We start from the raw sequence: 20,104 nt of genomic DNA, 5'->3' as shown, positions 1-20,104 counted from the left end.
GTTGAGCAGCTTTTCATGTACCTCTTGGCCATCTGTATGTCTTCTTTGGAGAAATGTCTATTAGGTCTTCTGCCCAGTTTGGATTGGGTTGTTTCTTTTTTTAATATTGAGCTGCATGAGCTGTTTATGTATTTTGGAGATTAATCCTTTGTCCGTTGATTCGTTTGCAAATATTTTCTCCCATTCTGAGGGCTGTCTTATCATTTTGTTTATAGTTTCCTTTGATGTGCAAAAGCTTTTACGTTTCATTAGGTCCTATTTGTTTATTTTTGTTTTTATTTCCATTACTCTGGGAGATGGGTGAAAAAGATTTGCGGTGATTTATGTCAAAGAGTGTTCTTCCTATGTTTCCCTCTAAGATTTTTACAGTGTCTCGTCTTACATTTAGGTCTTTAATCCATTGTGAGTTTATTTTTGTGTATGGTGTTAGGGAGTGTTCTAATTTCATTCTTTCACATGTACCTGTCCAGTTTTCCCAGCACCACTTATTGAAGAGGCTGTCTTTTCTCCATTGTATATCCTTGCCTCCTTTGTCATAAATTAGTTGACCATAGGAGTGTGGGTTTATCTCTGGGCTTTCTATCCTGTTCCATTGATCTATATTTCTGTTTTTGTGCCAGTACCATACTGTCTTCATCACTGTAGCTTTGTAGTATAGTCTGAAGGCAGGGAGCCTGATTCCTCCAGCTCCGTTTTTCTTTCTCAATACTGCATTGACTACTCGAGGTCTTTTTGTGTTTCCATACAAATTATGAAATTTTTTGTTCTAGTTTTGTGAAGAATGCCATTGGTAGTTTGATAGGGATTGCACTGAATCTGCAGATTGCTTTGGATAGTATAGTCATTTTCACAATGTTGAGTCTTCCGATCCAAATACATGGTATATCTTTCCATCTGTTTGTATTGTCTTTAATTTCTTTCATCAGTGTCTTAGAGTTTTCTGCATACAGGTCTTTTGTCTCCATAGGTAGGTTTATTCCTAGATATTTTATTCTTTTTGTTGCAATGGTAAATGGTAAACGTTTCCTTAATTTCTCTTTCAGATTTTTTGTTGTTAGTGTATAGGAATGCAAGAGATTTCTGTGCATTAATTTTGTATCCTGCTACTTTATCAAATTCATTGATTAGCTCTAGTAGTTTTCTGGAAGCATCTTTAGGATACTGTATGTATAGTATCTTGTCATCTGCAAACAATGACAGTTTTACTTCTTCTTTTCCAATTTGTATTCCTTTAATTTCTTTTTCTTCTCTGATTGCTGTGGCTAAAACTTCCAAAACTGTTGAATAATAGTGGTGAGAGTGGGCAACCTTGTCTTGTTCCTAATCTTAGAGAAAATGGTTTCAGTTTTTCACCACTGAGAATGATGTTGGCTGTGGGTTTGTCATATATGGCCTTTATTATGTTGAAGTAGGTTCCCTCTAGGCCCATTTTCTGGAGAGTTTTTATCATAAATGGGTGTTGAATTTTGTCAAAAGCTTTTTCTCCATCTATTGAGATGATCATATGGTTTTCATCCTTCAATTTGTTAATATGGTGTATCACATTGATTGATTTGCATATATGGAAGAATCCTTGCATTCCTGGGATAAATCCTACTAGATCATGGTGTATGATCTTTTTAATGTGTTTTTGGATTCTGTTTGCTAGTATTTTGTTGAGGATTTTTGCATCTATATTCATCAGTGATATTGGTCTGTAATTTTCTTTTTTTGTAGTATCTTTGTCTGGTTTTGGTATCAGGATTATGGTGGCCTCATAGAATGAGTTTGGGAGTGTTCATTCCTCTGCAATTTTTTGCAAGAATCTGAGAAGGATGGGTGTTAGCGCTTCTCTAAATGTTTGATAGAATTCACCTGTGAAGCCATCTGGTCCTGGACTTTTGTTTGTTGGAAAATTTTTAATCACAGTTTCAATTTCATTATTTGTGATTTGTCTGTTCATATTTTCTATTTCTTCCTGGTTCAGTCTTGGAAGGTTATACCTGTCTAAGAATTTGTGCATTTCTTCCAGGTTGTCCATTTTATTGGCACAGAGTTGCTTGTAGTAGTCTCCTAGGATGCTTTGTATTTCTGCAGTGTCTGTTGTAACTTCTCCTTTTTCATTTCTAATTTTATTGATTTGAGTCCTCTCCGTCTTTTTCTTGTTGAGTCTGGCTAATGGTTTATCAATTTTGTTTATCTTCTCAAAGAACCAGCTTTTATTGATCAGTTTTATTGATCTTTGCTATTGTTTTCTTTGTTTCTATTTCATTTGTTTCTGCTCTGATATGTATGATTTCTTTCCTTCTACTAACTTTGGGTTTTGTTTGCTCTTCTTTCTCTAGTTCCTTTATGTGTAAGGTTAGATTGTTTATTTGAGATTTTTCTTGTTTCTTGAGGTAGGACTGTATTGTTATAAACTTCCCTCTTAGAACTGCTTTTGCTGCAGCCCATAGGTTTTGGATTGTCGTGTTTTCATTGTCATTTGTCTCTAGGTATTTTTTGGTTTCCTCTTTGATTTCTTCAGTGATCTCTTGGTTATTTAGCAACGTATTGTTTAGCCTCCCTGTGTTTGTGTTTTTTACATTTTTCCCCTGTAATTTAATTCTAATCTTATAGCGTTGTGGTTGGAAAAGATGCTTGATATGATTTCAATTTTTCTTAAATTTACTGAGGCTTGATTTATGACCCCAGACATGATCTATCCTGGAGAATGTTCCATGTGCACTTGAGAAGAAAGGGTAATCTGCTGTTTTGGGATGGACTGTCCTATAAATATCAATTAAACCTATCTGGTCTGTTGTATCATTTAAAGCTTGTGTTTCCTTATTAATTTTCTATCTGGATGATCTGTCCATTGTTATAAGTGAGGTGTCAAAGTCCCCCACTATTATTGTGTTACTGTCAATTTCCTTTTTTATAGCTGTTAGCATTTGCCTTTTGTATTCAGGTGCTCCTATGTTGGGTGTATATATTTTTACAATTGTTATATCTTCTTCTTGGACTGATCCCTTGATCATTATGTAGTGTCCTTCCTTGTCTCTTGTAACATTCTTATTTTAAAGTCTATTTTAGGCTTCCCTGGTGGCGCAGTGGTTGAGAGTCCTCCTGCCGATGCAGGGGACACGGGTTCGTGCCCCGGTCCAGGAAGACCCCACATGCCATGGAGCGGCTGGGCCCGTGAGCCATGGCCACTGAGCCTGTGCTCCGCACCGGGAGAGGCCACAACAGTGAGAGGCCCGCGTACCGCAAAAAAAAAAAAAAAAAAAGTCTATTTTATCTGATATGAGTATTACTACTCCAGTTTTCTTTTGATTTCCATTTGCATTGAATATCGTTTTCTATCCCTTCACTTTCAGTCTGTATGTGTCCCTAGGTCTGAAGTGGGTCTCTTGCAGACAGCATACATATGGGTCTTGTTTTTCTATCCATTCAGGGAGCCTGTGTCTTTTGGTTGGAGCACTTAATCCATTTACATTTAAGGTAATTATCGATATGTATTTTCCTATTACCATTTTCTTAATTGTTTTGAGTTTGTTTTTGTAGGTCCTTTCCTTCTCTTCTGTTTCCCACTTAGAGAAGTTCCTTTAGCATTTGTTGTAGACCTGGTTTGGTGGTGCTGAATTATCTTAGCTTTTGCTTGTCTGTAAAGCTTTTGATTTCTCCATCGAATCTGAATGAGATCTTTGCCAGGTAGAGTAATCCTGGTTGTAGGTTCTTTCCTTTCATCACTTTAAATATATGGTGCCACTCCCTTCTGCCTTGTAGAGTTTCTGCTGAGAAATCAGCTGTTAACCTTAATGGAAGTTCCCTTGTATGTTGTTTTTCCCCTGTTGCTTTTAATAATTTTTCTCTGTCTTTAATTTTTGTCAGTTTGATTACTATGTGTCTCAGTGTGTTTCTCCTTGGGTTTATCCTGCCTGGGACTCTCTGCACTTTCTGGACTTGGGTGGCTATTTCCTTTCCCATGTTAGGGAAGTTTTCAACTATAATCTCTTCAAATATTTTCTTGGGTCCTTTCTCTCGCTCTTCTCCTTCTGGGACCCCTATAATGTGAATGTTGGTGCGTTTAATGTTGTCCCAGAGGTCTCTTAGGCTGTCTTCATTTCTTTTCATTCTTTTTCCTTTAATCTGTTCTGCAGCAGTGATTTCCACCATTCTGCCTTCCAGGTCACTTATCCGTTCTTCTGCCTCAGTTATTCTGCTATTCATTCCTTCTAGTGTATTTTTCATTTCAGTTATTGTATTGTTCATCTTTGTTTATTTGTTCTTTAATTCTTCTAGGTCTTTTTTAAACATTTCTTGCATCTTCTCGATCTTTGCCTCCATTCTTTTTCCAAGGTCCTGGATCATCTTCATTATCATTATTCTGAATTCTGTTTCTGGAAGGTTCCCTATCTCCACTTCATTTAGTTGTTTTTCTGGGTTTTATCTTGTTCCTTCATCTGGTACATGGTTCTCTGCCTTTTCATTTTGTCTGTCTTTCTGTGAATGTGGTTTTCGTTCCACAGGCTGCAGGATTGTAGTTCTTCTTGCTTCTGCTGTCTGCCCTCTGGTGGATGAGGCTATCTAAGAGGCTTGTGCAAGCTTCCTGATGGGAGGGACTGGTGGTGGGCCGAGCTGGGTTTTGCTCTGGTGGACAGAGCTCAGTAAAACTTTAATCTGCTTGTCTGCTGATGGGTGGGGCTGAGTTCCCTCCTTGTTGGTTGTTTGACCTGAGGTGACCCTGCACTGGAGACTACAGGCTTTTTGGTGGGGCTAATGGCAGACTGCGGGAGGGCTCAAGCCAATGAGTACTTCCCAGAACTTCTGCTGCCAGTGTCCTTGTCCCTGTGGTGAGCCACAGCTGCCCCCCACCTCTGCAGGAAATCCTCCAACACTAGCAGGTAGGTCTGGTTCGGTCTCCTATGGGGTCACTGCTCCTTCCCCCTGGGTCCTGATACACACACTACTTTGCGTGTGCCCTGCAAGACTGGAGTCTCTGTTCCCCCCAGTCCTGTCAAAGTCCTGCAATCAAATCCCACTAGCCTGCAAAGTCTGATTCTCTGGGAATTCGTCCTCCCATTGCCAGACCCCCAGCTTCGGAAGCTTGATGTGGGGCTCAGAACCTTCACTCCTGTGGGTGTACTTCTGTGGTATAAATGCTCTCCAGTTTGTGAGTCACCCACCCAGCGGTTATGGGATTTGATTTTATTGTGATTGCGCCCCTCCTACTGTCTCATTGAGGCTTCTTCTTTGTCTTTGGATGTGGGGTATCTTTTTTGGTGAGTTCCAGTGTCTTCCTGTCAATGATTGTTCAGCAGTTAGTTGTGATTCTGATGCTCTTGCAAGAGGAAGTGAGCACACGTCCTTCTACTCCGCCATCTTGAACCAATCTCCCTTGCTGAGTTCTTAAAAATAACACACTGGCAACTGGCATCTAGTGAGACTAAGAATTTGATCATGTATTAAGTAAATCTGATCATATATTAAGTCCATAGCAATAATGGCCTTACTCTGCTGTGGCAATTGCCATGGAGTAGCCATACAGATTGTGGACATCGTATTGCTTGCCCCAGTGCTGTACTGCATCCATGCAGAGACTCTTGCAGAACAGGTACCCATCCAGGATTCCTGCGACAAAAGAGGGATCAGTCAATGAGAGCCTGAGATGCATATTCCCTGTTTCTCGACTATCACCTGAAATTGTGGCTCCCTAGGCAGGCATTTTTTGTGGCCATCCTGGAAATGATCATACAGCTTCCTCACTATCAGAAGGATATATACTTTCAGTAGTTTCTCTGATATATAAAAAAATTGTGCTGACCCATACACATTCTCCCACCTGGGTGCACAGGTGACCAGAGGCAAGTATTTGGAAGTAAGTGGATCTAGTTAGACTTGAAGTTAGATCTGAAGTCTTCAAACTGAGCTAAATTAAGTGGTCCAAGAACAAAAATATTAGATGAAAGTGCAAATTAATTTCTCACCCTTTCTCTAAGCTGTCATAAGGGATGATTGACCAATCTCTCTTTCATTCATCCAATCTTTTCTGCTCCCCTTGCACCACTATGGTTCAGATCCAAATTACCTTTGTCTTAACCATTGCAATTGTTTTCTTAATGGCTTATTTAACTCTGATCTACTGATCTTCTAATTCATATTAGAAGCACACATTAATGCCAGATCAATATTTCTAAAACCATTTGACTGTTATGTTTCCCTCTAAAACTTAAACAGTTTCTATCACCAAAAGAATGAAGCCTCCCATCTGAGTCTCTCAGCATTTGATCCTGACCCAACTGCCCTAATTTCCTATTTTTCCATCAGACTGGAAGTTTTCATAAGATGCTATAATTCTAGCAGCTCATTCCTTTCTTAATCAAGATACAATTTATCTGTGAGCCTCTAGATTTCTTCAAACTACAATAAATGCTGTGATTCCAGGGCCACACCCTGGGATACACTGTTGTTCAAAGTTCAGTCAGAACTCACTAGCATCATACTCACTGACTCTGATGTTGACCTGCCCCCCTCTTCCCCCCCACCCCACCAATGGGTTCTGGCTTCCTTTCATTTTATGGTCCAAATCTGTTCTTCACTGACATCTGTTCTTCTTGACATTACCAGACTTGACCTTCATATGAAGACCTAACCTGGTTACCTAGTCTCTCTCTGGTTAGCCCTAACCTATTTGGGTACACACTTGAGAGGAAAATGAACTAACCACTAACCTCTGGCTTCTGTACCATATCTTCTCTGGAACAGAAACGGCTCAGATGTAGGTAGAAGGACTAGATTGATTGCCCCTTTTGAATTTACACCTCATTTAGGAAAGCATAGAGTGTTTTGATTTTCTTTCCTAGTTTTCTTTATATAGTACCCACATTTTCCTTCCCCTATGCAATTTATGTAAAAAATCCCTTGCCAGGTTATTCATATACATCCTTATGAATTTAAAATACCAGATATTCATTGCCATTTTAATCAAACTAATCAGCACTTACTGGGAGTGAATGGGGGATAATTTAGATTGTTTGTGGAACATCCTGAAACTGAACCATCCACGAAGTTGGAGACTTCATTCATATCCTAGAAGACAAAGAACAAAGACTATTAAGAAAAAGTAACATGTCCTCGTATGTTGTACTGATGGTGTCTTTCTTTTTGTTTAGGACTCAGAGAAATGATTCTAGATATTTCTTTTTTTAACGAGGTTCTTATGTTAAGGAGAGAAATAGATGTTCCTGTCCTGTCTTCTCTACCCATTGAAGGCTTTGTGGAGAAGGTTCTTAAAATCCCTTCAAAATGATATATGTATATAATCATTGAAAATGAAAAATTTCCAAAAATATTAGGTGAAAAATATTTCAATTTATATGGTCCCATGTATATCAACTCATACATTCTCTAAATATTCAAATATAGCTATGAATACACACACATATAAATGCATATACATATATAATACAAACATATGCAGAGAGAGTGAGAGAACAAGCATGTACCCACAGCTGTGCAAGTGAGGGCTCTGGAAACATGCATACTGAAATATTGATGGTAGATGTCTTTGGTTGATATCACTTTAGCTCTCCTCATCTGTTTAGCTCTTTGTATTGTTTGCATTTTCTACCTTTCTCTTATAAATAGAAAAAAGTTCAACTCTAGAGCTCTGTAAATTGTGCCAGACACCTGCTGCTTTGCATTTGTTTTCATTTGACATCATGTGAGACATTTGTCCTTTCTGCAGCCACATTTCTGTCGCTCACTTGAGTACTTTGGCTTTGATCAGTTTATCCAACACGTCCAAGTGAAAGAGCCCTGAAGGGGCAATTGAACAATCTGTGTACTCTGTGACAAGGTAAGGAGTATATGACTTATTTTTACTTCAGCTCATTCATTTGTAAAAGAGGAGCTAGACTCGGAAAAAACAGATATCTCGGTTTACTTCCTTCCACTTCTAACAATCTGATTTTGAAGTCTAAGCTACATGTTTTGGTAAGATTATTTGAACAGTAAGAGAGAGAATACCTAGAATTATTGCCATACTTGCTTTCCTCTCCTCCTCTTCCCCCTGTGCTCCATGACTCGATGATATAGAGATACACAGTCTGAATGTTAGCTGCCTAGTAAGCAAAATGTTAAGAACTCACAATCCAGATTCCATCAAATTCTACTTGATTGTGGAAAAGCTCACATTCATTTGCCCACCAAGCAGTACACTTGGGGTTGGTGTAATCAGGAAACACAGTTTTTCCAGGCCAGACCTGCAGGAGGAAAAGAAAAACATTGATCAAAGGAAGTTAAATGAATGCAGAGTAAAACAGAGTACAAAGAAATTCCTAATACAATCATGGCAACAGAGGTGCCCAGGCACAGGTCCTTTTCAATTAGGAATGTAAAGTGCTTTAAATATTTAGACTAAATAGGAGGAGTCAAATAGTCACTTGAGAAAAAACTTACTTCAAAAAAATGGTTAAGTCTTTGCTAATCTTCAACTATGCCTCACCCTTTCCTCACACTTTCTCTACTCCTAATCCTAGGAATGGTAAATGAGGGAAAGTACTGTATAATTTCAACTGACCCATGACAAGTTATGGGTTCTAACCATCAATTACTCTTCTCTATACTCTTCCTATCCACTTCTTCTCAGACACTAGGCACTCGGGTCAGCAGAGGTGTTAGAAGTGAACCAGCAGATAACACCTTCATGGAAAACAAGGGCAAATAAGTTTGAGAAAGAACTAGTCAAACTTGCCAAATAACAGAAAAACTGAGTAAGAAGACGAATGAAATAGTTTCATTGGATTTGCCAGTTAGGAGGTAACTGGTGCCAAAGCAGCATCAGTGGAGTGATGGGGAAGGAAAGTAGACTGCAGTCAGCTGAAGAGTGAATGGGGGGTACTTCCCTTGTGGCGCAGTGGTTAAGAATCCTCCTGCCAATGCAGGGGACATGGGTTCGAGCCCTGGTCCGGGAAGATCCCACATGCCGCGGAGCAACTAAGCCTGTGCGCCGCAACTACTGAGCCTGCGTGCCACAACTACTGAAGCCCGTGCACCTAGAGCCCATGCTCTGAGACAAGAGAAGCCACTGCAACGAGAAGCCCACGCACCACAACAAAGAGTAGCCCCTGCTCACCGCAACTAGAGAAAGCCCGCACATACCAAAGAAGACCCAACGCAGCCAAACATAAATAAATGAAGTGAATAAACTAAAAAAAAAAAGTGAATGGGGGGTGAGGTGAGGAGGTGGACATTCAGTATCTAAGTCTATTGTTTAAAGGGACTTTTCTGTGAAGGGAATGTAAGAACTGGGATGACTGGTAGGTATTTGAGGACGAAAGGACAAGGGCAAGTTGATCCCCAGCATATATAAGGCACCTGAAAATGTAAAGCAAAACAATTACAGACACATACACACACACACACACACACACACACACACACACACACACACACACACACTGCCACAGACCCTCCACCAGCCCCCACTTCCCCATTAAGATACCTCCCCAATGAGTGGAGTCACTCCATCTGAAGCATTCACCCATATCTTCATATCTGAACCCCTGTCATATGGGCCATAGGGATTACTTGAGGAAGAGTTGTTGGAGATGGCTGGATCCTAAGAAGGGGAAAAATACAATGAGGGACCTAGCTTTGAGCTAGAAGCACTGAAAGGAAACTGGGGATTGAGGGATGAGGGAGGGGGAGGGGGCGTAATGACAAGGAAGAGCAAGGACCTGATGTGGGGGAATAAGAGGACAGCACATACCACAATGATGACCAATTTTTGTCCGTTATTGTGTAACTCTTTAACAAACTCAGGGAAGCCCTTAAAATTTACTGGATCATAAGTGAAGTCCTTCCTCTCATGCATATAATCAATATCAGCATGCTGAACGTCCTGAAAGAATACATAACGTCCACAATTTATGAGCCCACCCCTGGAATCAGATGAGCTGCATCACCCTACCTTGTTGCCTGGTGCTCCGGCATTGAAAACCAATCGAACAAACAAACCACCACAGTTACAAAAAATATCACTAAGGCTATCAAAACAGATCCATTACCTAAATGCTATGTCATCCACAAGATAAAGGAGAGAAGGGACTGTCTCTCCCACTTCTCCCGCATTTGACTACACCACATTTTGTATTGTTGCTTCTCTTCCACTTCAAGCCTTCTTTGGCATTTGCTCTTTCCTAATTTTACTTGTATGAAAATAGTGGAGCCCAGAATGAAATTGACTCTTGCTCCAAGACCTAAGCGTCTGCCTCCAAGGGAATGGGGTAAGGGAGAGAAGAGGATTATTCCAGAGACTACTGGGTGTTTCTCTTTGCATGTCTTGTAAGACCTCGCTACTCATTATATACTACACACATTCAAATTTAGCCACTTAAATCATAAAAATATTTTATTACATGTATAAACTGTATTCTTTTGTTCCCTTAAACTAGGGAAAGTAATGCCTTGAGAATACAAATAAGAATGCATTGTGTAGAACGTCATCAATACAGTAAGTGTAAGAAAACCAGTCCCTTCAAGGAATGGTTGGCCCAACAATAAAGTCCAGCATTCTGAATATATAAAAATATTTTTGTCGTATATTTTTTTAAAAAACTCAGGAGGAGACAGTATAAACAGTTGTTCTTATTCCCCAAGAAAATTCTTTTATTTTTGGAGGATTTTTTTGCTGCCTTACTTACGTAAGGCAGCTGTGCGGCACGGTTTCTCTCCATGACTTCTTTCATGTTACCCAGCGTTCCATAGTCATAACGACTGAGATGAAACCCAAGTGCCCAGTATGAGGGTAGGGCTGGCCGTCCAATGAGCTGAAAGAATGATGTGAAATGGAAGTTAGCAAATACTCTATTTTTAACAAAACTTTTTCTACGCATTAGTTTGGGGGCACAAAACATACCCCACTTTCCAACACACTATTTCCTTAATATTAGAATGCTAGGCCCCTTAATAAATCATTGAGGTTCGGATCAATTTGTAATAGCACATTTATAATAGCTACTTATAATAGCATATGTTTGTGAGTCACACTTGCGTATTAATTTACATTTCTTTGCTCTTATTTACAACTTCCTCAGTCATAACCATAACATTATAAGTTTACCTCTTGATACTCTTGAACCACTTGCTCTGGAGTGTTTCCCAAGAACACGTAGAAGTCGAGAATGCCCCCAGTGGTACGGTAAGTGACAGCTGGGGTGGGCTGGAGGGAAACCTCTTGAAAGATTAAAAATGAAGCAAATAGACATTAGAATTTATTCTAGAGTAATAATTACAAAGCTTTAGACCAGAGGATCACCAGTCATCTGAACACTAATGAAGTGATCCTAATGCCTCAGTTTTTGTATAAAAAGGGACAAACTCTGACAATCAAAGTCCACCCTGACAGCACAAGAGAGCCCAAAGCATTTGTTCTGTGACAGCTTTCCATAACTGGTGACTGCAGTGTCTTAACTGCTGTGTCAGGATTTCATGAAAAAGCAACCAGTTTCAGGAAGGGGTCCAGAGTAAGCCACTGTGGCATAAAAATGATTATAAGCTGAATGAGTTCGAGTTTCTGAAATCCCTTATCCACCTGAAAGCAGAGCCTCCCATACAGACTCAGCTGTCATAAACCCCCTGCCCTGGAGCAAAACTAATCTCCTCTGAGACAATAACTTGGCAGCACGCAAGAACACCCAGCCCCCACTACTCTCCTAAGGGCTCACTGATCTTTCCAAAACGTCATTTGTTGTTCCATTAAATGCCCTTTATCCCTCTCACCCCTTCTAAGAAGCCATTTGTTTCATCCTAGGTACACTTCTTCCCCTATTAGGATGGTGTCTAAGTCCCAAATTCTAACCACCCCTTTGAGTTACTCACTGAGCACTCTTGCGTATATGCAGGTTGCACACGTAAATAAACCTAGTTTCTTCTCTTGCTAACCTGTCTTTTGCTAGACTGATTCACAGGCCCCCAAATACCAAACCTAAGAGGATAGAGAAAAAAATTTTCTTCTCTGACATTCACAACTACAGAATATGCTGTTCCCACCCCATATCCCATCATTATTGCAGGAACATAACCTGGCGAGACACACGGAGGTACTAGCCTCAGCAGATCTCACATCAAGCAAGAGCCAAACTAAAAAGATGTCAGAGATAATACTACACATTCAAAATCCCTCTAAGCCCCACATGCAATTTTCAGAGATGAAGTCTCCCCATAGCTTTGAGTTGCATTAGGGATAAAAGGTCTCAAGATCGACTAAAATGTACTCTTCAGGCATAAGAACAACTCACACGGAGTATCTAGGATTCTGTGACTTTTCCCTCTAAGCCTGACACAGATTATTTTCTGGTTCCTTTCAGCCACCTGAAACTGTACAATCCTTGTATTATCTCAGTCTGTTCTTTGACTATCAGGCATCTTAGAATCATCTTAGATCACTTAGAGTGATTCTCAAACAATCTGTGGTAAAGGATCAGATCTTTATTTTTTAAATTTCCAGTTCTTTGCAAACTGATACTTTTGTAAAATAACATGAAAATGAATTATTAGAAAAACTTTCATACATGCACTTGGACGCTACAGCAATGTTTACTCTTAATTTTATACTCATCTTACTGTAGACCTGAAACAGTCTTTGAACACTCCATGGGTCACGTTTTAAGGAGTACTGATCTAGTCCATCAAGTCCCAGTTGAGAAGAGGGTGGGGATCAATATCCTGTGCTGACCATCAACCCTGGGAGATTCTGACAGAACTCCTCTTTCCCTGTAGGGATTGATTCATTGCCCTGGGATTGGTTGTTACTGGTGGAAGCAGAAAAACAGTTGAGAATCATTGATCTGATCTAAAACCTTCAAAGATAAGGAAGCAAGCTACTTCCTGGAATCCTATGATATTACGCCATTTGGTCTTAAACAATCTGATTGTACTCTGCCTGACCCTCACACTCCACTTTGCCTTGCTACCCGTGGATGTCTCGATGTAACATTCACAGCTCAGTTGTAGCTCCTTGGTTACACCTGCTATTAGAGCCATTACCCGTTTCTTACCAGAGCTTTTATTAACCCCAGTACTGGATGAAAGTCTGAGGAAGGAGAAGAACAAATTGGTAGAAACTGCCTTAGAATAGATTATAGGAAAGGATTAGCTGTTTTAACACTATAATAGTAAATACTCCAACAGAGGCAACCAGATTCAAGAAAATCGTAAGCTAAGAGAGAAAACTCTACTCATGGCTTCCATGGGTCAACAGGTAATGAAGTATGAATGGCACAAGCAGAGAACATACAAGGTCCCAAGCTACGGCTCAGCCATTCCTAAAGGGCGCCATTCCTTTATCATAATGCTATAAGAAAGGGACTGAAAATCATCCTTGTGTGTGAATATTCCTTTAGTCTTTTACCCATGGCATTGCTGTTCATCAGAAACACTCCAAAGGACAATCCACTAGCATCTTCAAGGCATAGGAAGAATGTCTGTGCACCATACAAGTTAGTTCCATCCTGCAGAAAGATAATTCAAAACCAAAAATTTACAAATAAACCCCACATGGCCAGAAAGAGCTTAGGAAATCGATGTTAATCATGTGAAGAATTGACAAGGAATTCATGTCAAAGAAGACACAAATTTTTAATATAAGGTCTATACTTGGTTGATGTTAATCAAGTGAATTAGCATTTTCATATAGAATGAGCCAGCTATGACCATTTATCTAATAGAAATGTGAGAACTTGTGATATGTTAGGATGTGGGAGAACAGGAGGCTTGAAACTGTAGTTCAAAAAAGCTCTTCTCTACAGATATCAAAAACAAACTTATGGTTACCAAAGGGGACACGTTGGGGGTAGGGATAAATCAGGAGCTTGAGGTGAACTATATAAGAAAGATAACTAAAAAGGACCTACTGTAATAGCACAGAGAACTCTACTCAATATTCTGTGATAGTCTACATGAGAAAAGAATGAATATATGTATATGTATAACTGAATCACTTTGCTGTACACCTGAAACTAATGCAACAGTGTAAAGCAACTATACTCCAATAAATTTTTTTTTTTAAAAAAAAGAGCTCTTCTCTCAAAGAGGCTTGACCTTGACTCAGAGTCTTGACCTAACCTCATCTGCAAAAACTCCATCGAGCCCTAATATAAATCAGGCACCTTTCTAATTTGCAACTAGATGGAACTCTACTTAAGATATCTGGTCTTCTAGTCTTTACAACAGCATACATTAGAACTTGAGCTGGTCTTCTGGACTTTAGAACGGTAGTTCTCAACCTGGGCCGCATCCCACCCCAATTAAAACAGAATCTCTGGGAATAGAAGCAGACATTGATAGTTTGTTCAGTTTCCCCGGGTGATTCCAATGTGTAATCATGTTTGAGAATCACTGCTCTGGGACAGCATATCTCAAAATTTGGTGTGCATACAAATTACAAAGGAACCTCATTTCAGTGTGGGGTCTAATTCAGTAGATGGAAGAGGGAGCTGAGAGCCCAAATTTGTCACGCGGTGGTGCCCATACCGCACACTTCAAGCAGCGAGGATCTAAGGCTCCTTATTAAACAAGCATCACCAGCCATATCCCAGATGAGCTGCTCGGACCCAACGCCTTTCCTGTTCTTCTGATAGGCCTACGGTATGGCGAGGAGCATGGCCAGGGATTAGACCCTATCTCTGCTCCTTACGAACTATTTTTTTTTTTTACGTTGGGCCATTCATTTGGCTTTCCTAAACCTCAGTTTCCTTGTCTGTTAAATGGAGTAAATTAGACTTATTTTTCTCAGAGTCCTTTTGGTAAATAGAGATAATATATTTAAAAATTCACTTAATAAATTATTCCTCTAATTTCCTTTCATCCAGCCACTAGTTCTGCTTAATTGGGACAGTTGCTGAACAAGACCTGAATGTAGTATTGCTGAGTCTAGAAAATACCTCTGTTTTGAGTTTTAGCAGTCAAAACACAACCAAGAGAGAAAAAACAAAATAAAATAATAACAACGAAACTCTACTCCTTCTATTCTTTCACTGCCCCAAACATTCTTCACACAAAGAATGATTAATACAGAATTTTAGTTGATATTTTATCCTATTTTGCTGACAAACCTGGTAAGTTGGTGATTTGTAAAGGTCAACCTAAAATAGGGTAACCATAACCAGCATATTGTGCCGAATCAATATTAGTTTTCTCCACAACTAGTTAGTTCAAAACGAAAATGTGATGAAAAATACTTGGTATTTATTGAGCATTTTCTATGTGGCAGACACTCTTCTAGAGACTCTACATGTATCAATTCATTTAATTCCCATCACAACCCTATGAAGTAAGTATATTACCCCCATTTCATAGATGGGGAACTAAAGACACAGAGAGGAAACCTGCCCAGAACCGCAAAACTGGTGAGTAGCAGTGTCAGAATCCAGACCCAGATAGCTTCACCCGAGCACCTGACTCTTAACTGTTATACTGCACTGCTAGGGGTGACCTTCATGAAAGAGGCTATGACAGTCAGTGGAAAGGGCCCCATACTGAAAGGTTACCCCTTTGGGGATTGTGTCCCTGGCAAATATGGGCCAGGTCTTCCAATTCATATCGTGCCGGTACTGCTGGTGCACGTGTTCTCCCAGACCATACACGTTAGCACTAGGCAGTCGGATGGAGAGCTGCAGGAACTGATCAGCAAACAGCAGGGGCCCGATGCTGGAGTCAAACCTAGACATGGGTGGAAAACACAGGGACGGGTGGGCAAGTGGAGTGGAGGGAATGCAACTGCTTAGAAAATTGTTCTTGTATCTCAGAGACTCAATACTTCCTGTTTAATCGGCCCCATTTGCCCTCCTGTGACATTTTTCCATGGACATCAAGAGATCAGGATTTGCTGAGGGCAGGTACCATTCGGCACATTTCTTAGATTTGTCCCCTTGACTCTCTATCACATGACCAGAATATGAGTCATACGTTATAGTAGATGCTCCATAGAGAGTTACTGCTGGATGGGTGTTGGATGGATGGAGGGAAAAAAGGGAAAATAAGGAGGAAAAATGGCCAAATGGAAGGAAGAAAGAGAAAAAGGACACAGCCCAGTGCCTGGCCTACAATAAATGCTTAGTAATAAAAGAGGGGGAGGACGAGGAAGAGGAGGAAGGAAGGAAGAGGAAGGAAGGCAGAAAAAAAGTACATTTGGAGGTAGAGAGTCTGGTCACCAACAGTGGGCTCACAACCTTCAGGAATATTGTAGAAATGCATCCTTTTTCAGGCTTCAAACCTCCCTCCCCCATAACCTTCATACTAAGTCTCCAGATAGGTTTGCAAAACTTACAGAACGTGATTGTTGCTCATTCTGATCACTTTGATGCTAAATGGCTGTTCGGAGACCTCAACTTTATAGGTCAAGGAAGCAGCAGCATTTCCTTTGAAGGGTTGCACATGTTCATGGGGCACTTCGTATCTGTCCTGGTTTTGGTCAGTTAACTGTCCGGAGAGATTAGGGAAAGACAGTCAAAATGAACATGTCTCTGTTTTTCTAAAATAGAAACATGCCTACCAACACCAGTGCTTCCCAACACCTGTGCTCCTGGTACAGGAACCTGTGCAGCAAATGACATTATGTCTGAAATTATGTCACCAAATTCAGATGTTTAACACTTGGACATAAGTTAGTCTTTAGGTAGAAATATATACTACAAGTCTGCAGACATAAACTATCTCTAGAATTTTCAAAGTTGTGATCATTCTTTTTTTCCTTCCCTATATCATTTCACATGGTATAAAGGGAAAATAAATGAAAGCCAAAGCTCACCTGTGAACTCTATAATATACATTTAGGAAGTTATCACACTGAAGGAAGGCTATAAATGCTTTCAACATACACATGCTAAGTAAGAATAATGACAGTACAGAAAAATACCTCCATTAGCAAATTTTTCTCTTTTGTAGTAACTGCAGTCATCAGGTAGGGAACAAGAACTTCTCCAAAAAAATTTTAAATAAACAAATATCATATGCTATCACTTATATGTGGAATCTAAAATATGATACAAATGAACCTATTCACAAAACTGAAAGACACACAGACACAGAAAACAAACTTAGGGTTGCCAAAGGGGAAAGGGGGGTAGGGAGGGATGAATTGGGAGTTTGGGATTAGCAGATAAAAACTACCATATATAAAATAGATAAACAACAAGGGCCTACTGTAGAGCATAGGAAATTATGTTCAGTATCTTGTAATAAACTATAATGGAAAAGAAGAGCAAAAAAGAAACAAACTACAACCTTAAAGTGGAAACGGTTAGACGTCTGGTATTCCGCTGTGAGAAGGACGTTGTTGACATCATTTCCAAAAAGAGATGGAGAAGGCAACCTTTTCAACTGGGCTGTGAATCCTAATGTGAAGGGGGTAAAGAGTTTTCATAGCTGGCTGCGTAAATTCACAAACAGCCCCATACAATTAAGCTTTATGTCACAGGGGCTGGCAAAAAGCCTTTACTTCCCATCAGAAGAGGAGACACGGATGTGTACCTCATCATACACACATACTGTCTTGGGCCAGATTCTGAAGCTAGGTATTGTCATTACCTTATTCAAAAACCATGCCTCTCTTCTCCAAAATCTGAATGGAAACATCCCTCAAAGGCCAAACTACCGTTATACCAGCCCATCCATCACTCATATACTCTTTATATTCTGAGCCCTCAAGGTGTTCACATCCATTATTCCTTCTCAGTTATCTTCATGTTACGCCACAGGTGATCGGATGTATTGATGCCATCTCCCCAGTTATGTGACAAGCCAGGTGAGAGTCGAGACCTTATTAGAAAAGCCCATCAGGCCAAGAGGCCCTGGAAGAGGAGCATGCCTCTTCCTTTATGCTAAGAGCCTCCCCAAGTATCCCCAGCATGTTCATTATTATGTCTGCATTTTGAGGTGGGAGAAAGAAGGGGGGATGTTTAGCCCATGAACACTGACACTGGCTAGCTAACTTTCATAAAACATTGATAAAATGGGAATTGTTTCCATATCATTAAAATTACACTATATTAGAGTTGTTAGTAGTCTCAGAGGTTACTGAGTTCAAATCCCTCTCTTTAAAAGTCAGAAACTTGGGGAACGAAGAAGTTACAATGTTTGGACAAGGTTACAAAGGTACATAAAGACAGAGTCAGGAATAGAACATGTCTCCTAACTCCCAAGACAGAGAGTGATATTTTTCCTTGATGCCAAAATAGACTCTAGTCCTTGCTCAAGGGCAGTGCCCACCTCCTGTCACACGCTGTGGTAGCCGTACAGAGTTAACACCCCACCTGCTGCTACAGCTCTCTTCTGCAGTGTACAGAGCCAACCTGCAGAGGACACAGCCCAGTGCCTGGCCTACAATAAATGCTTGCAAACCTCCCTCCCCAGAGGATCTGGAGCTCCTTCCTCAAGGCTGAGTCTGGCTTACCTGCATTTGTGTTCACAAGGTTGCCCTCCACTTGATAGCCATGACTCTTAGAATAGTAGCACCAGGGCACACTTATGGGTCCCTGAGGTTTCCAGCAGCACCCACGCTGGTCACACATGGCCTGAAATAAGGGATTAGTTAGAGTAACTCCACTATGGGTAGAACACTATCATTGATAAATATAATTTGAGCTTGCAGTCTCATGAGCCTTGTTTTACAAATAAGGGACCTGATACTTAAAGAAATTGTGCTGTATCCCAGTCAATGCAGTGCTTGCACTCAAAACTCACTTTTCTGACCAATATCCTTCCTCGTTGTTATCATATAACAATATATGATCACAATGCATTCTCTACCTGTCATCACAATAAACCTGGTAAATTTATTTAAATATTCTAAACTACTATATAGTTATATCACCAGTGACCCAAAATGACAAATGAAGCTTCACTGATATTGGCTTTGGGCTCTAAAAAAATTTTGCAATTAACTTTTTTCAGAAGCTTTGAAATCAAGGCAATTTTGCTTTGAATTTTAAATGTGTATATTACAAATGGGTATATTTAGTATATGTGACATATATACATATATATTATACATATGTACACAGTATATACATGTATGTGTGTGTGTGTATATATATGTATATATAGTCTCTTAACTCCTCCCAAGGCACTAATTGTTCCTTGAAACCCAAATAGATTCTGATTCTTATTTAAGAAAGGTACCTGCCTTTTACTACAATTAATGACTGAATCACATGGAGACTAAAATGGATACAATCTCTTTCTCATATAACTAATTTGGAAGAAGCAATCAGGTTAAATATAAAAAAAGTACAAGGAAACCATTCCTCTTTAGTGTAACTAATAAAATACTATAGCAAAAATTATGGGTTGTGGCTTCCAGGATTAGATTACAGAGTGCCTCCTGTCTAGCTTGCTCCCTCCCTTTCACTTGCTCTGTTGGAGCTCTCACTCTGCGAGAAGTGAGGTGCTGCACTGCAGAATGACCCACATGGTGAGGAACTGAGGGAGGTCTCCAGCAAGGAACTGAGGTCCTCAGCCCAACAATCCTTGAGCAGCTGAATTCTGCTAATAATCACAATACACAAGCTTGAAAAGAAAAGGATCATCCCTGAGTCTCAGAAGACACCTTGATTGCAGTCTTCTGGAAGCCTATGAGCCAAAAGCACCCAGATACACCAAGGCCAGATTTCTGACCATAGAAACTGTGAGAAAATAATGTTTGTTGTGTTAAGCCATTAAGTTTTGGGATAATCTGTTACACAGCAATAGATAACTAACATACCCTGCTATATTATTTTACAGATGAAGAACCTCAGGCCACAGAGGTAAAAGTTCGCAGTGGTGAAGTGATCTGCCAAAGGTCACTTAGCTATTGAGAAGACAAGGACCAAAACTTAGCTCTCTTGTTATCCATTTCTTTTTCTCTATAGTCTGGGTTGAGTATCTGCTGAACATATTTTCAGCAGGATATGGTAATGCTTTACAAATGTAAGACAAAAAAAATTGCTTAGATATATGAACAATTAGATTTAATCATATGCTAATTTTTTGGTAATCATATGCTAATATAATAAACAATATTAAGGATCGAAAAACAGTGTCCATCTGTGGTTTCCACTGCTATGGAATCAGGCTTCACTGTGAACTCAACTAGTCAGCA

The 20,104-nt window shown here is 39.9% G+C and overlaps 1 protein-coding gene across 4 annotated transcripts in view; it reads right to left on the bottom strand.

The window, feature by feature from the left end:
- MGAM (maltase-glucoamylase) overlaps positions 1 to 20,104 on the bottom strand; it is a 129,917-nt gene that overhangs the window by 51,818 nt on the left and 57,995 nt on the right. For all 4 annotated transcript variants that reach the window (XR_012334124.1, XM_033863383.2, XM_073810020.1 and 1 more), the window contains 12 exons: positions 18,416 to 18,536; positions 17,248 to 17,357; positions 16,292 to 16,443; positions 15,513 to 15,684; positions 13,376 to 13,475; positions 11,087 to 11,199; positions 10,668 to 10,793; positions 9,734 to 9,865; positions 9,467 to 9,583; positions 8,112 to 8,225; positions 6,966 to 7,050; positions 5,475 to 5,592 (listed from right to left, as the gene is read on the bottom strand). Coding sequence is in view for 3 of the 4 variants with exons in the window: in XM_033863383.2 (XP_033719274.1) it covers positions 5,475 to 5,592; positions 6,966 to 7,050; positions 8,112 to 8,225; positions 9,467 to 9,583; positions 9,734 to 9,865; positions 10,668 to 10,793; positions 11,087 to 11,199; positions 13,376 to 13,475; positions 15,513 to 15,684; positions 16,292 to 16,443; positions 17,248 to 17,357; positions 18,416 to 18,536 (1,460 nt within the window). In the remaining variant the exon portion in view is untranslated. The remainder of the gene's footprint in view (positions 1 to 5,474; positions 5,593 to 6,965; positions 7,051 to 8,111; positions 8,226 to 9,466; positions 9,584 to 9,733; positions 9,866 to 10,667; positions 10,794 to 11,086; positions 11,200 to 13,375; positions 13,476 to 15,512; positions 15,685 to 16,291; positions 16,444 to 17,247; positions 17,358 to 18,415; positions 18,537 to 20,104) is intronic.

Source organism: Tursiops truncatus, chromosome 9 (genome assembly GCF_011762595.2).
Source record: "Tursiops truncatus isolate mTurTru1 chromosome 9, mTurTru1.mat.Y, whole genome shotgun sequence".
Taxonomy (NCBI): domain Eukaryota; kingdom Metazoa; phylum Chordata; class Mammalia; order Artiodactyla; family Delphinidae; genus Tursiops; species Tursiops truncatus.
This window is presented reverse-complemented; position numbering and strand designations above follow the sequence as displayed.